Source organism: Musa acuminata, chromosome BXJ1-9, assembly GCF_036884655.1.
Source record: "Musa acuminata AAA Group cultivar baxijiao chromosome BXJ1-9, Cavendish_Baxijiao_AAA, whole genome shotgun sequence".
NCBI classification, from domain to species: Eukaryota; Viridiplantae; Streptophyta; class Magnoliopsida; order Zingiberales; family Musaceae; genus Musa; species Musa acuminata.
The window spans coordinates 9,043,379-9,059,983 of record NC_088335.1 but is presented as its reverse complement, the minus strand read 5'-3'; the positions used below and the strand labels follow the sequence as shown (position 1 = coordinate 9,059,983).

The 16,605-nt window shown below is 40.8% G+C and overlaps 3 protein-coding genes and 1 pseudogene across 9 annotated transcripts; all 4 read left to right on the top strand.

Moving 5' to 3' along the window:
- Positions 1 to 2: 2 nt before the first annotated feature.
- LOC103997871 (beta-1,3-galactosyltransferase pvg3-like) lies at positions 3 to 1,155 on the top strand. The gene has a single exon (XM_009419200.3). The coding sequence runs from the start codon at positions 5 to 7 to the stop codon at positions 935 to 937; it is 933 nt and encodes a 310-aa protein (XP_009417475.2). The 5' UTR covers positions 3 to 4; the 3' UTR covers positions 938 to 1,155.
- Positions 1,156 to 1,421: 266 nt separating this feature from the next.
- LOC135594520 (uncharacterized) lies at positions 1,422 to 2,299 on the top strand (annotated as a pseudogene).
- A 3,438-nt stretch (positions 2,300 to 5,737) lies between these two features.
- On the top strand, positions 5,738 to 7,307 carry LOC103997868 (transcription factor MYB36). The gene is made up of 3 exons (XM_009419198.3): positions 5,738 to 5,986; positions 6,272 to 6,401; positions 6,489 to 7,307. Exons 1-3 carry the CDS (start codon positions 5,851 to 5,853, stop codon positions 7,153 to 7,155), a joined length of 933 nt encoding a protein of 310 aa, XP_009417473.2. The 5' UTR covers positions 5,738 to 5,850; the 3' UTR covers positions 7,156 to 7,307.
- Positions 7,308 to 9,259: 1,952 nt separating this feature from the next.
- LOC135586816 (putative lipase ROG1) lies at positions 9,260 to 16,436 on the top strand. 7 transcript variants are annotated; one of them, XM_065082851.1, is made up of 11 exons: positions 9,260 to 9,742; positions 9,833 to 9,900; positions 11,437 to 11,507; positions 11,684 to 11,932; positions 12,693 to 12,856; positions 12,950 to 13,005; positions 13,107 to 13,159; positions 13,260 to 13,380; positions 14,399 to 14,496; positions 15,274 to 15,364; positions 15,920 to 16,136. In XM_065082851.1, the coding sequence occupies exons 1-10, from the start codon at positions 9,420 to 9,422 to the stop codon at positions 15,343 to 15,345; spliced, it is 1,275 nt and encodes a 424-aa protein (XP_064938923.1). In that variant the 5' UTR covers positions 9,260 to 9,419; the 3' UTR covers positions 15,346 to 15,364; positions 15,920 to 16,136. The 7 variants fall into 7 exon arrangements, 4 of the variants coding, with proteins under 4 accessions (XP_064938923.1, XP_064938924.1, XP_064938925.1 ...); XM_065082850.1 differs by lacking the exon at positions 15,920 to 16,136 and adding an exon at positions 16,146 to 16,436 and having other exon boundaries at positions 9,261 to 9,742; XR_010479373.1 differs by lacking the exons at positions 13,260 to 13,380; positions 15,920 to 16,136 and adding an exon at positions 16,146 to 16,436 and having other exon boundaries at positions 13,123 to 13,159.
- Positions 16,437 to 16,605: the final 169 nt, after the last annotated feature.

Here is a 16,605-nt window from a genome sequence, read left to right as displayed (position 1 = left end):
AGCCATGACGAAGCCATCCCTGCATACTTGTTCCTCCAACATCTCCTTCGTCCTCCTCTCGGCAGCCATGATATCTCTCGTCTTCTTCGTCATCTACCCCAATGAGTTCCGGCTCCAGTCCATGGTCACTTCCCGGCCCTCCTCGCTAACAAACTTCATGGAGACCGTGTCCCTGAAGCCTGACTTCCGTCTCCTCATCGGCATCCTCACCCTACCGGACAGCTACGAGCGGCGGCACCTCGTCCGCCACGCTTATGCCCTCCAGTCCAACGTCTCCGATGCCCGAATCGATGTTCGTTTTGTCTTCTGCAACCTCACCAAGGAGGAGCAGCGAGTGCTGGTGGCCATGGAGATCATGCTCTATGATGATATCATCATCCTCAACTGCACCGAGAACATGGACAACGGCAAGACCTACACCTACTTCTCCAGCCTCCCGAAGATCCTCGAGGGCATCAACGGCATTGAGCGGCCGTACGACTACGTCATGAAGACGGACGACGACACCTACTTCCGGCTTCAGAACTTGGCGGAATCGTTAAGGAGGCTGCCGAGGGAGGACATGTACTACGGCTTTTTAACTCCCTGCCATGACCGGCGAGCTCCGAACAGCTACATGTCGGGAATGGGATATGTCTTGTCGTGGGATTTGGTGGAGTGGATTGCGACGTCGGAGATGCCGAGGGATCATCAGGTTGGGCCGGAGGACTTGGTGACGGGGTCGTGGCTGAGAGCCGGAGGTCGGGGGAAGAACAGGTTCGACATCAAGTTGGCGATGTACGACTACATGGAGGAGCCACGACTGTGCTCTCGGCATGAGTTCGTGCCGGACACCATCGCCGTGCACAAGCTCAAGAACAACTTGAGGTGGGCGACGACCCTCAAGTACTTCAACGCCACTGAGGGGCTGAAGCCTTCTAAGCTGTATCATTTATAGACCTTCCAAGGTTTTTCCCCTCTCTGTGTTGTCTTACGCATGACCGAAGCAATGGTAGGAACAAGCGGGTGTACAGAGACTGGTCTGCTCCATCCATCCCATATGGACGGATGATCTATATCTGTTGAGGTGAACCTGTGTCATCATCAACAATGTATTTGTGGGTTTCTTTTCCCATGGAATTAAGAGGCTTAGTTAATTCGTAGGGGCTTTTACAAGGAAGATGTAGCATGGTTTCATCTGCAAGCAACAATATAGCCTCGAGTGCACTGCAAACATCTCTCTCTCTCTCTCTCTCTCTCTCTCTCGTATTGGAAACGATTCGGTTTGTTGCCACCATCGTACATAATTGGACCAAAGAAAGTCCAAGTGATTAAGCCTTCAGATCTGACATAGTGTTCCGTGTCACATTTCGTCTGCTCTCTCACTGAAACTTCGCCTTCTTCTCCGCCTTGGATTCACGCGTTTTGCGGGATACTGACGAATGACCAATGTGCGCAAAGGTCAGCTGTGCCTTTGCACCAAACCTGAGACCTCTGCTTCATGTCCTTCTCCTCACGTAGAAGTCCGAGTCTATGTGCTGTACTTGTTCTCTTTGCCGACTAGTGCAGCTTTAAGTCTCCGCCTACTCGCTGCAGCCATGAAAGCCACCCTGCACAAGCCGCCTCCTGCCGCTGTTGGACTCGTCTGCCTCGCCGTCGTCCTGCTAGCCTTCGTCTACCTCGTCATCTACCCGAAGGAGTTCGAGCTGCAGTCGTTCGTCACCGCCTGCCGCCCCTCCTCCTCCGCGGCTGCGGTCAGCTTCACCGAGCCCGTCACTGTGGAACCCGACTTCCGCCTCCTCCTCGGCGTCCTCACCCGCGCCGACCTGTACGAGCGCCGCCACCTCCTCCGCCTCGTTTACTCGCTCCAGACCAACCTCACCGCCCACGTCGACGTCCGCTTCGTCCCCTGCAACCTGACCAAGGAGGAGCAGCGGGTGCTGGTGGCCATGGAGATCATGCGCTACGACGACATCATCATCCTCAACTGCACCGAGAACATGAACGAGGGCAAGACCTACGCGTATTTTGCCAGCCTCCCGAAGCTGTTCGACGGGGACCGGCCGCCTTAGGACTTCGTGGTCAAGGCGGACGACGACATCTACTTCCGGCTCCCCAAACTGATCGAGTCGCTGAAGAAGATGCCGAGGGAGGACCTGTACTACGGCTTCGTGATCCCCTGCGACAGCATGGATCCATTCTACGAGTACATGCCGGGGATGGGGTACCTGCTCTCATGGGACTTGGTGGAGTGATCTCGATGGATTTATGAGCTTAAAAAAAACACCTTTAGGATAAAAGAGATCCGATGGATTTATGAGTTCTTGGTTCTCCTACTCCTCAAACAATACGAGACTAAATGATTTTATTATGATATGAAAATAGTAACGTAAAAATAACAATGTAATCAATATGAAAATAGTGATGAAAGAATGCACTCCATAACGCATGCTTATCCCAAGATACATTCATTTATACACATCAGACAATCTACGAAGCCATAAGTTATAATCGAAGGAGGGAAAGGTCACATTGCTTAGCCACTTGGAACAGTTAAATTAGATTTTTAAGCTATAATTTCAAGTGACCCCCACCATATAAAAAAGGATTAGATCAGCTTCCTGTTGAATGAGAATGAGTTTAATGTATGAATCTTTTGGCCTCTTGTTGGAGAAACATTAATATTAATATCCAATAATAAACATTAATATTAATGGATCATGTTGGGCCAATATAATTTAAAATGTAATTCCAAATATACCCTATGTGCTTATTACAATTTGCTTATATTTTCTTTCTGGAAGAGACTAATTAATTGATGATTATTTGTCAAGATGAAGTCCCAAATGTCCTCTTTTAAGTGAGATTTTTCTCTTGAACTAATACAATAAATGTTTGCAATTAATTGGATTCTCTTTTGAACTTTGATCCTAAAGAACTTTGGACTGAGATTTGCAAGCTTTTATTCTTGACATTGACTTGGCAATCCTCATAGCCACAGGTGCTAATCCTCTCTCTCTCTCTCTCTCTCTCTCTCTCTCTCTCCATTATTGAAGTAGTCAAAGAAGAATAAAAGGACCATTTGCAAACATGTCATTCTATAGATTGATTCCTTGGACATGGTTCACATCACCAAGAACCAAATAAAGATATCTCTCTCTCTCTCTCTCTTTCTCTGAGACATAGTTCACAAATGATTACTTATTTTAGTAATTTAAAGGAAAACAAATAACCTAAAGGATTTCCTTGCAAACAAATTTAAAGAAAAATCATCCAAAAGGACAAAAGAATGGTGCATGAACAAGCAATGCACAATGTTCCACAAAGTTTTCAGTCGTCAAGTGGAGTTAAGAGCCTTCATATATGCCATGCACACATATCAACAAATTGGTGCTGCTTTTGACTGGAATCGGTAGAACAAAGAAAGGAAGGGAGAAACAAATTCCAGGTCTAGAAGTCTTAGACAAAGTGGTGAGTACTACTTGACTTCCTTCTGCATGGCTTTTGACACTGTGTATGACGTTACTTGTGCTTTTTTGAGGGTGGAAGTTTTCCAAGATCCTACACTCTCGAGGGTTTGAAATCTACTCCACCTCTTAGTCGTCTAAGGAAAGAGACATTGGATTACCAACGCACCATGGCTTCATTTGGAGCTCAAGCAATGCTCTGCGATAGCTTTGTCTTTATTCTTATACATGCTTCTTCGTACATGGTTTTACCTTTCGGTAGCCAAATTCTTATATGACTTACATTTTTATCGGACCTTAATATAATATATTTATGAATATTTCTTTTCTACTTGAGTTTATCGTTATACTCACAATAGCTCACGATATAATTATGACATCATCAATTGCTATATATATATATATATATATATATATATATATATACTCAGATCCTTCATCATATCCAATAGTTACCAAGTTATGATTCACTTCCAACCCCATCAATGTATATTGGACAGTATCATTTCTAATAGTAGATCGATATTATCATTTATCATGACGACGAGATAAATAAGTCAGCAACTTGAGCTTAAATCATTGATTCAAAATATCTAAAATTAACAATAATAGATTCACGTAATTATAATTTTTCTCCATGTCCATTAAATAATAATAATAATAATAATAATAATAATAATAATAATAATAATAATAATAATAATAATAATAAAATAGAATAGAATGCATGTGACTACCTCGACTTAAGGTTATCAAAGTGCGCAATCCACTGAGATGAGGATATAATTCCTTATTATTTTGCCACGTGGAGTGGTGTAAGTTTCTACCTTGTACCTTAGCAGTGCACACCGAAACCCTTGAATGCTTCAAATGCTAGAAGCCAATCAGGTCCGTCAAACCTCATCTCCTTGATTCCCCTCCATATTTCCAGTTCACTCTCTTCTGGTCTCCCTTGTGCTTATCCCCACAGCCCCTTCTGAAGCCCCGAGAGCTCTCATTGCTCGTGCCAAAGTTATCTGTCTCAGATTCCAAACACTGGGCGAAGACAAGGGAGAAATCCCCGCATCCACTTCCCCTTTACGCTGCCTACTCACATCTAATCCTCCCCACTTGACATAATTAATCCTACCACCATCAAAGTGAGGACTGCCTTTTGGGGTGTCCAACTTTATCTTTTGGAAAGGTGTTACCGCTCTTTCTTGCTCCCTCCTCAATGTCAAAAGCACAAATGGAGGTCAATGCGAGGCTTTCTCTTGCTGCCTTGTTGTTAATCTCCTGCTACCATCCCCATCCACTTGTCCAACATAGAGATAGAGACAGCATTTCTACTGCTACCAGAATACTGAGGACTTGTGGGGTGGGGGGGGGGGGGAGTCTTCGGCGGCCTGTCTTATCCTTTCGATTAGCTAGTTTCCATGTAGTCTTTGAAATCAATGCTCGGGATTAGATTAGATAGTTGGATAATTGGCTAATTATGAGGGGTTGTTGAGGATCATTGTGAGTGGGAGACAGTCCTTTTGTTGACCTTCATTTCAAGCTATTACTGTGGAAAGTGAACACATAAAGTTGTGTGGTGGGGTTAGGGCCTTCATTTCAAGCTATTACTGTGGAAAGTGAACACATAAAGTTGTGTGGTGGGGTTAGGGTATCTTGAATCAGTTGTCCCTGTACACATTTCTTCCTTGATGGGATCCTATCAAACATGAAAACATTTCAATGATCATAACCAAAAGCTGGCCTGCAACAATGATTCTTAACCAATGGGGTACCATATATGTGCAGGTATATGTGCATGTAGTGTGAATAAACAGACCAAGCTGAATGCATATGTAGAATTGATGTACATCTTCATTATACAAGTGTATGATGCATATGCACACTGTATGTAAACTGAGACATAGCAGTGACTATGTATCTCCATGATCAAAGCTGGTGGGAAATCCAAGTCTTTCAGGTCTTCCTTTTGACCTCGTGACACAATGACTGCTTCTCGAGATTAGGCTGTGATGGCAGGCCAAGTCAAGTCAAATATTTGTTGCTAGAGAATAAGCAGTGTAATGCTCCTATGACGGACTTTGTCGATCTTACAAAGATTTGGAATATCCAGAGTTCTATCAGCAAAAGATATCTAAGCCTATGGAAGAGAGGCCACGCATTGAAAAGAGATCTATAAGAGTGGCTAAAAGCAGTCAGTAAAGTAAAACCTAGACAAGAGTTCAACAGCAGCCTTGTCGTATAATAAGCATCACCATCAAATCAGTCCATCTTTCTCTCCCGGTGTCTTCCTATATAGCTCGGTCTCCTCTCCCTTGGCTGTTCTCCACCTAAGACGAGGACCTCAAGGCCTGTTGTTTGGGTTATTGTCTACAGATAGAGATAGATAGAGAGAGAGAGAGAGAGAGAGATGGGGAGGGCTCCGTGCTGCGACAAAGCTAACGTGAAGAAGGGACCATGGTCGCCGGAGGAGGATACGATACTCAAGGCTTATATTGAAGAGCATGGAACTGGTGGTAACTGGATTGCGTTGCCTCATAAGATCGGTTAGTCCTCGATTCAAGCTCTTCCGGATCATTTATTTGCTGCTTAGATACATGTGTTTTCTTCTTTGTTGAACTCCGGAAGAAGATTCTGCCTGGATCTTCTTCTAAGATGGTTCAGGAGAAGGTTCAAACGTACATCTTGCAGGGATGTTCTCTATAGAGAGATTACTAGGTTACGTTCAGGAGTCTTGGGGAATAGGAGCTGAGATTAAGGAGCTACGTATGGATAAACGTTGCTGAAAATTATTAGAGTTGTAGCTGATCGAGTGTTGGTGTTTGTGGCAGGGCTGAAGAGGTGTGGGAAGAGTTGCAGGCTGAGATGGCTGAATTATCTGAGGCCTAACATCAAACATGGCGACTTCTCTGAAGAGGAAGACCTCATCATTTGTAGTCTCTACATAAGCATTGGGAGCAGGTAAATCTTACCCCTCTCTCTCTCTCTCTCTCCCCAGTGTAACCAATCTCCATCACATCTTATCCTAACAAGTATTGCCATGCACAGGTGGTCAATAATAGCAGCTCAATTACCAGGGAGAACGGACAATGACATTAAGAACCACTGGAACACAAAGCTCAAGAAGAAACTGCTGGGCAAGAAAAGAGAACCATTGCAGCATCGACGCGTGCTTGCTACTCAACAGCCAAGCAATGACAAACCTCCGCCAGCAGTGACTTCATCTGCCCTCGAAAGAATTCAGCTCCACATGCATCTCCAAAGTCTCCACAACCCCTTTTCCTTCTACCACAACCCTGCACAGTGGCCTGACTACCATGCTCTGGGAGAGAGCAACTTCCAGAGCCACAACATGGATGACATGGCCAAAGCTCAGGCTCTGGGCGACATGGCTGCATACCAAGCTAAACTCGACGTGCATAACACAGCCATCCAAGAAGAAATGGACTGCTCAACGTTAGGGTTTCGTTCACCTCCGGACAGCATCGGTGCTCCGAGCACGGATCGTTCCAGCTCAAGCTCTAATCCATTAGAACCGGCGACCGGGTGCAAGCTATACGGATCGTGTGACTACAACCAGACGACTGTGGAAGCAGAGATCATGGATTCGTGGGACTGTAATGGCTTCTCCGAGGACACGTCCGGACTTTGGGACTTGACTGCTGTCATCCATGCAGATTCCATGCTTCAAGAGTACATGAAAGGGAGGCAATGATGAGTAGTTTGATGTATCGATATTGTTGATACTTTGGACTTCATCTTGTTCTAATACCTGTTGGAGTACATTTGTTAGTACTCCTTTGTGTAGTGTTCTTGCATTACATCACGCCAAACTTTGCACTTGATTTGTTCTTAGATTGTTGGGTGAAGGTTATGAACGATGAGTGTCATGGAGTAAGATTAGCAACCAAAAAGATAAAAGCAAAGATCAAAGGAAAGAGGAGCTTCTTCATGCATGCCGTCATGCACACCAAATGCCCACATATTACTACTTACATTCTTTGAATTCAACGTTGGCGTACAATGTGGACTTTTACCCACACATGAAAGATAAGAGCATACACTTTTGACCACAAGTTACAGCAGCCAACCATCTACATGTGAGAACTAATGGATGTTTGTGATCCACATAGTTTGGGACCTTATTAATCATCTAATCTACCTAAACAGCAAATTCCTAACTGAAAAATATCCTGTGTGAATTGGTGGGAGAAATTTTGAATGGATTAATATCCCTTTACCTTCTTGTACTGAGAAATTGAGCTGTGGATTGATACCATTCAATTTCTTAAACCATGGCCTCATCAATCATCACTCACTTGTGGTTGAGTTCATCAGGTTTTGTGTGACAATGATAGCAAAATTAAACTTAATGATAAGGTAGAAGATGTATTTAAAAGGTTTAGTTAAGATAGAAGTCTTTGTTTAGTTGAGATGCAAGTCCTGATTTCAAGCCTACTATAGATAGAGGTAATTATAATGCATTACCATACAAGAAGAAAGAGGAAAGATACAATATCTTTAGTGAATTAGTGAATCTTTCCGTGATGTTAAAAAAGATGTGAACATAATTTAAATCACTAAAAATAAAAGTAAAAAAATATTCACATATGTTAGATATAAGAAGATAGATTAAAAAGATTGTCACGACCCAAGTTTGATAGGTTAACGGGCCAATAACTCCGTTTGATCTAATACATTTATCAAAATACTTAAGTTAAAATTAATGTAATACACTCATCATATCTTTATAAGTCAAACTTAGTCTTCGTCCACCTCCGACGTGGGATTGATTGGAGTATCACAAAGATAATCTAGATGAGGAAGAATTAGAGTTGGATTACATATTCTAACTATGGTTCACAAACTTCAAAAACTAGAGTTTTCTGGAGTAAATTGACATGAACTTGATTTATAAACATGATTGGTGTTCTTCTTGGACTTTAAGATAGATCTCGTGGCCCCTTGTCTTGGCCTTCGTTTGCTACTGCATGCCAACCTCATTGTTCTTGGACTTCAAATGCAGATCTTGTGACCTCATTGTTCTTGGACTGCATACCTTGTCTTGGCCTTTGTCTGCTTCCGTCATCCATCCGAATGCCAGTTGCTGCAACATACATAGACTTTTTTGTTCTTGAACTTCTTTCCTCACCATCAAAATTTCTTTTTTGCTTGGTGGTTTCTTTCTTTCTTCTTCTTATAAACCTTATTTTCTCACCATCAAAATTTCTTTTTTGCTTGGCGGCTCCTTCTTTTCTCACCATTAAGCTTTCTTTGTCGGTGGTGTTTCTTCTTCTTGCAAACCTCCTCTTCTCATCATCAGGATTTCTTGCTTGGTGGTTAAGTAGTCACTCGCTAAAATGCCTAGCAGAATCTTCAAAGAAAAACCTCGTCGACAGCAAAGAATCATACCCCAAAAGTAACACATGTCGAGATTGTTTGTCAGAGAAGAAACAAAACAAAGAGAAGGATGATAGTCAATACAAGAGGGGCAGACTGATTTCAGCTCAATCCTATTCATAGTCGATATCCACGTACCCGGACGCGTTGACGTTGACCGACACAGCAGAATTCATGTCCGCACTGAAAGGCTGCCATTCGTACACGTGTTCGCCGACGTGGGTGTGGAGCCACGCGAAACATGCTTGCCTCGTGCAGAAGCATTCGGAATGGCGACCGGCCGAAGCAAAAGAGCAGTTCAACGGTTCGCGACGGCGCCAAAAGCGCAACACAAGTTACCGCTTACTTCCCTCGTGGCCGCGGCGGGCGTTGCAGCATAAAAATGACAAGTGAAACGTGGAAAATAAGGAGGGAAAAAAAGAGAGAGAGAGAGAACACTCCACACCATTTAGGCATCCGTCACAGCTCTCTCCCTCGCCACTCGCTCTCGACGTCGCTCCAACCCCCTCCTTCACCCTTCTTTCCTTTTTATCCCTTTTGCGATCGCCGGAATCCCTCCCCCCTCCGCCTCGGCGACGGATGCTCGCCGCCGACTCGATGCTCCGGACGCCTTGGCTCCGATTGGGGATCCCCGGTGTCAGCTGGATCCGCTGCCCCAGGGCGGTCGATTTCGTGAGATTAGGGTTCCGCCCACGATCCGCCACTCTGGAACCGACGACCGAAGCTCGGAAGGCGGATTCGCTCCGGTGGATAGCCTGCTTCAAGGAGCCCGTGGCCAAGGGGAAGAAGGTGGAGGCGGAGTACGTCCGCGGCGGCGAGGACCTCTGGGACGCCGCGTCGGCGTCGCAGCAGGGGGGTTACCCCGAGCATCTCGTTGTAATGGTTAATGGACTGGTCGGGAGGTAACTCGATTTCTTCTCGGAGTTGATTGCTGCGTCTTCCCGGTGTATTTTGCAGCAATTTGATTCTCTCTTTCTTCTGCTTGGCTGTAGTGCTGAAGATTGGAGGTTTGCTGCAGAACAATTTGTCAGAAGACTTCCGGATAAAGTTCTTGTCCACCGTGAGTTTTGCTCTCGAGGCCGATGCCTTCTTTTGATCTTAGTTTCCATAGCAAACTGCTTTCCCCCTTTTCATGGGTGTGTTTCCTTGTAGGTTTTGAATTCCTAGTAAGCTGTTGAATCATGAACAATTTGAATTGGTAGAACAAGTAGTCTCTGAATCACGGAAAGACGTCAACAAAATCGGTAACCTGTGAATTGCATAAATAGATTACGGATTAGAACTTGTAGTTAACAGAACGAACTTGTAACCTGTGAGTTTTCTTTTAGTTTTATCCAACTGCTTTCCTTCCATTACGACAAAAGGTTTGCATGAAAGGGAGATGTTTCCAAGATAGGTAGAACATAAAAACAACGCCCTGAAATGACATTGCAAAATCTTTTAACTAATTGAATTACAACTTAGTGAAAGAATAATTCACTTCAGCATATTTTTAATTCATACTGCCTTTCATGTTCCTAATACCTTTTACAGTATTCATTTCAACCAGCTCGTTGGCTTATTTCCTATGATTATAATGATGTTGCAAGAATTGTTCTGTCACAAATATTCTCTAGATATGATGAATTTCTTCTTTAACAAAAAGTTTAGTGCACATACTTCTTGCATGATTTCCTTATTAGTCATCAATATTTCTACTTTAGATCATTTTCTATCCAATTCAATTGGTTATTCTCCAAAAATAAACTATCATATGTATTTGCTCAGCTTATTTGGATGTTGATAGTTCTTATTGGACATCAGTAGAATGTTACAGAATTTTTCTTAAGTCATGGATCAGAGCAAGAAATGGTCTCTAGAAGCTTGCATGAACATGAAATTATCTCTTGATAGCAGCTTATAGCAAGGAAATTATTTCCAACTCCCCCGATGGAACATAAATTATGTTGATTTCATATTAGGGACATCAACAATAGAATTTGATGATTGCAAAAGATGAGAGTTTCACCTTTCCTAGTTAATGTCCTATCCATATTGGTATTTACATGTATGCTCACATGCATACATATATCTTAAGGAGACAGACCTGGTCAAACTTGATTGGACCCAGGAGGATATGCATAGAAGATGATGTTCTTTAGTAATCTTTTGAACATTTGAGTGTTTTGTTTTAAGGTACATTCCAGTAAAATAAGAAGCATTATTTATGGTAATGTTGCTAAATTATCAAAACTTGAAGATTTTCCTAGGAATGTTGGGAAGCTGAATGCTTAGAATGCTTTGTTAGTGTTTTTTTTTTGGGCTGCAGCAATGTGACTGTAGTGGCTTCTTTTACTTGTATTTGTAAACGTGAATGCAATACTGTCATGTTATTTGTAAACGTGAATGCTTTGTTAGTGTTTATATTTTGGTTGCTGCAATATGACTGTAGTGGCTTCTTTTACTTGTACTTGTAAACGTGAATGCAGTACTGTCATGTTATATGTCTATCGAGAAAACTAGTGGATTGGCATATTATATAGCTGTGCCATCAACTTTCTTGCTGCATTACTTTATTTTCCAGCAAAAAATGTTATAAATTTTTCTTTTTGAGCAGGCAGTGAATGCAATTCTTTGACACTAACATTTGATGGGGTTGATTTGATGGGCGAGAGGCTAGCTGAAGAGGTAGTTCTGTCAATGAGAAATTTTATCTTCTCTTTTATGTTGAGATTATTTCTTTGTTCTCAAAGTTCATCTGTTCATTGATCGTCATGGTGTGGTCTATACTCGAGCAGTGAAATGTTTGAGGGAGTGGATTCCATATAAGTAATGTGTGTTTACACATGATGTTCTTGTTGTAGGTTTTATCAGTTGTTAAGCGAAGAAAGGGCATTCGTAAGATTTCATTTGTTGCTCACTCCTTGGGTGGCTTGGTAGCCAGATATGCTGTAGGAAGGCTCTATGAACCTATCACCACAATGGAGTCATCTCTTGACACTGAAAGCCGCACAGACAAAAGCATCAGCATGGAAGGTAGAATAGCTGGGTTGGAACCGATGAACTTCATAACATTTGCCTCACCCCATTTAGGTTCAAGAGGGCACAAACAGGTAAAAAGTATTCTACTCTTGTAAATTTAATGGCATCTGTGTGATTCTTGTCTATATTTGGGATGACATCCTAAATCCTGAGAAAGAGGGTAGTTTTATATAATATGTGAGGTCTGGTGTATTTCATATATGCTTATCTGCCATTGATTATTTCTAAGTTGGAATATGAAGTGACTTGGAAATAACTATGAGAAGGAATACTAACTAGAGAAGCAAGACATTTATGCTGATAACATTCATATGGTGAATTGATGGATAGAAAAATCCCCTGAAAAGAAAAATCAGATATCATGACAATATTAAACTTATATCCCCTGTTAAGAAAAATTGGATAAACCTCTATGCTTTTATGCTTCCAAATTGATGAAAAGGATCCAATTCATATGGTGAATGTTCAATGTTGTCTGCTTGATATTATCACAGTATCAGCATAGCATGCATTGCAGATCAAGAATTTATACTAGTACAAGCTTTTGCTTTTTCAAATTCTGGCTTTCATCATTTCTAGAGCCTTGAAAACATTTAAGTCAGTGACTGTATTATAGATGTCATCTTTTCCCTTGGAATTGTTTATTCCACTAAAGCTTCATAATCTTTTTATATAAATTATATCTTTTAAGAAACTCTCTGTTGTGCCAACCAATGAGCTTCGCTTCTGTTTCTATGTTCTGCATGTTGTTAAGAGATTTGCACATCACTTGACAGGAAAAAATTAGGAGTTGTTTAGTTTATCGGATCTTATGTAACTGTTAATTTTCAGCTTCCTTTTCTCTGTGGACTTCCATTTCTGGAAAGAAGGGCATCTGAAACTGCACACTTTATTGTTGGGAGGACTGGAAAACATCTATTCCTGACAGATAATGATGATGGAAAGCCTCCACTTCTCCTGCGAATGGTTGATGACTGTGATGATATAAAATTCCGGTTTGGCTGCCTTATTCTATCTTAGTGACTAGTAATTTTCTGAAAGGTGTATATATGCTGACATATTGCTCTTGCTCTTGGTTTCTCGTGCAGATCAGCTTTGCGCTCTTTCAAGCGCCGAGTTGCATATGCCAATGCAAATTTTGATCGTATCCTGTTCTTGCTCATTAGCTTCTGTCATCCTGTTTCACCATTTGCCTTCTTCCTTTGTCTTAGTGGTGATTAGTGTATCCCCGTTTAACTCATTAAGATATGGTCGGATGGAGAACATCATCAATACGGCGTCAACGTGAACTACCAAAAGTACTTACTACTGATAATCTCTTGATATGTGACATTGTGCTTTCAACTATTTTTAATTTATTTTATAATTGACAAATCTCTCATTCATCTGCCCCTTCAGCATCATCTTCTTTTAGATGACAATAAGTATCCACACATTGTTTTTGTGGATAAAGGTGATAAGATAAACAATCATAATGAAACATCCACAGTAGCAGAGGCTATAAAAGATGAACTGGAAGGTACAATAACACTCATGTGGTTTATGTATGATATTTTTGTTTAAATTTCTCATTTGCTGCCTGCATCTAGATATTTTAGTTATTTTTCAATTGCTGAATTCTATGATGATTATGCTTTATAAGCTATTAGATTCTGCTTTTGTGGAGGTTAAAGTGGCTACCAACTTTGCTCATTGGGAGAATATGTTAGTCCATACCTCTACTTTTCTCTGGTAGTTGTAGACATATTAGTATCTAATATGTAATTTAGCATCAGATTTTGGCTTCAGATATTGTATTCAGAAAGCTGATTGCCAAATAGTTCACCAGATACATGTGAAGTTCTATTAAAACAACAACAAATTTGGGTTGAGCTTGTTTGTTTGTTTTCTAAGGACAAGCCATTGTTGGAAGGTCTATATGATTGCCTGCTGCCAATCAGAAACACCAGGGTAATGGCAAAAGTTTAATGGTACTAGACTGTTTTTCACCTAGCATAATTTCTAGTACTGCGAATAATTTTTTCCAACCTAGGAATTGTCCTTTGTTAGCTTGTTGTCTCTTTGAGATGAAGATTGTTCATCTTATCAAAGCTTGTAAATTCCCTTCTTCTAGACTCATATCAAACCTTGGAGAATTTGAGAGGACACTTCTAGTTTCATTTGCTAAAAATACAACTTATTGGACCTTTCCTACTGTGAGCTGTCCTTTTAGTTTCTTAGTTTCTTGGTTTCATGCAGCCTTGACTTTACGTATTTGGCACCAATTTTAAAGGGTTGACATCATCTGGTTACAGTCATGAAAGAAAAAATCTTTCATGACATTTAGAACAAGTAATTAGATGACATATGACTATGAAATCAGTGGTCAATTTTTTTAGTTTCAAAGGGTTACCGAGCCTATGCTATAAGGCGGAAAACAAATTTTGCCGAAGTTAAGCAACTTCCTAGATTGTTTATTTGATGTGCAGTGTGTAATAAAATGTTGCTATTCTTATGATTGATATGCACTTCTATCTTTTGTTTTTCTTTTGATGCAGAAAAGATGATCAGAGGCCTTACACAAGTATCTTGGGAGCGTGTCGATGTAAGCTTTCAAAAAAGTAGACAAAGATACATAGCACACAACACAATCCAGGCAAGGATTCTTAGAAAACTTGTTTCTCCATTAGCTTTGGAAAATAATCATTAATCGTTAAATTTCCTGATACAAGAATGTGTATTTTGGACTTATCGTTGTAGTTCTAGTTGAATAAAAAAGCAAGGACTTTGCTTATGTTAGTTTAGCAATTCGAGCAGAGTACAAGTTCACTATATATTTACAAAACCATTGGACTTTTGGAAAATATGTCAGAGAATCATAATCTTTTTTGTCACATGTACATTTATTGGTTGTAGTGACCATAGTCTCAGAAACTTTTTACTATTGTAATTCCAACTTGACACTAGTTTGTTTGACAGACTATAGTGACTACTGACACACTTGTTACTTCCACAAGTTATGATTTGTCATCTTTTTCTTATTTATAGGAGATTTTGCATTATTGTTGTGAAATATTACTGTCTATTTAATTGTTCAAGTTAATGTGTACTTTTGTTTCTCCTTCTGAAGAGTTGCTTCTGTATACTTAAGTGGATGATGCTGTGTATGTTTCTTGTTTGAAGCATTCACTCGATGACTTCTAAGCTTAAAGTTAACCAGTGACTAGAGTGTACTTTTGCTTGCTTTGCCCGTTATGACATGACCTCATATGGCAACTTTAGTTTTCTAATTTTCAGTACATCCATATTTATCACTTTGGATCATCATTTAGATACCGGACAAGGATGCACAATTTACATCTTACAACGGACGCCCAACATCCTATCTTTCACTGCTTTATTTTAATATTCTTATACATTCTTAAAAATCCAGGTCAAGAGCTACTGGTTGAACTCAGATGGTGCGGATGTGATCTTCCATATGATAGACAACTTTATCATCTAGCTCCTCGGCAATTTTGATGGTATTCCTTTCACCGGTTAAATGATCCAATCTTGTACAGTCATTTCATGATGATTGACCCTATCTATGTGTAGTTCTATTGTGTTGCATCGCCAAAGCTCCCTCCATTGCATTGCGGTACTTGCTTAATGTTTTCTGTTGCATTTCAAAGTTATTTTTCCTCTTCACATAATTGCATCAGCAGTAGATCCTGCTTCACAGTACGACTTTTCCTTGCTTGGCATAGCCGCTCGCAGACCAAAAAAAATTGTCGCTGTTTATGCTTTACAAGAACGCGAGGCGACTTGAGCCTCTTTAAGTTTTTTGTCCACACTCTATTGTTTTGTCATTTTGGTGTGTTCGTTCTTATTGATACCTGTACATTGCAAGGACAATGAGTTGTTTGCCGCTCAAAAGATTGCTACATCCGTGAATGTGACACACACACACACACACACACACACAGAAAACATACTTCATCCGCTGACCAGCATGTGCATGCCGTATTTTACTCTTTCGAATGCTACATCATTTGAAGCCTTACAATGCCTTATTGTCCTGTTTCATGTGTGTGCAGGTACCGTTGCTCTGTTACGTTGAGTTATAATAGACTACTACTATTTGATATTGTTCCTGGTCCTTTTTTTTTTTTACATTGATCTATCAAAGCCATTCAAAACAAATTGCACCTTGAATGGTTCATATGTTTTCCTTTTTACTTTATTATTCTTCGACAAAATCATCTATTTCTGTCATCTCAAATGTTAATCTGTAGCAATTAACCACTTCTTGCATCCCTGTAGATCTAATTTCAGCACAAGTGCCAACTTGTAATCTCTCCAAGTCCCGGATCGCTGAATTGAAATGCAAGATGGGCTCTACTCTTCCTGGTGAGTGATTCAGCATTAGACTTCCTTGATTTAGAGAAATTAATATATGGTTGAGTTCGTAATTATCAAATACAATATGATTTAAAAACTTGCAATTCGCATTACATTGTTTGAGCACTGAATAGGATGAACTTCGGATATGGTCATCACCAATTATTGTAATCTTACTTTAGTTTTTCCGACCTAAAAAGCACAATTTCTTCATCATTTTTGTCCTCGCCAAACATTTAAGAGAGTGGCAACTCTACATTGGGAGGCAGCTGCACGCAAGCTCACGTACAAATATAGCTTACGGAGTTTTGTCTTTTCACTGTTTCAAGAATCTGTGGCCTATCATCAGTAGCATGTCAGAGTAGAGGAAATGGCCTCCGTT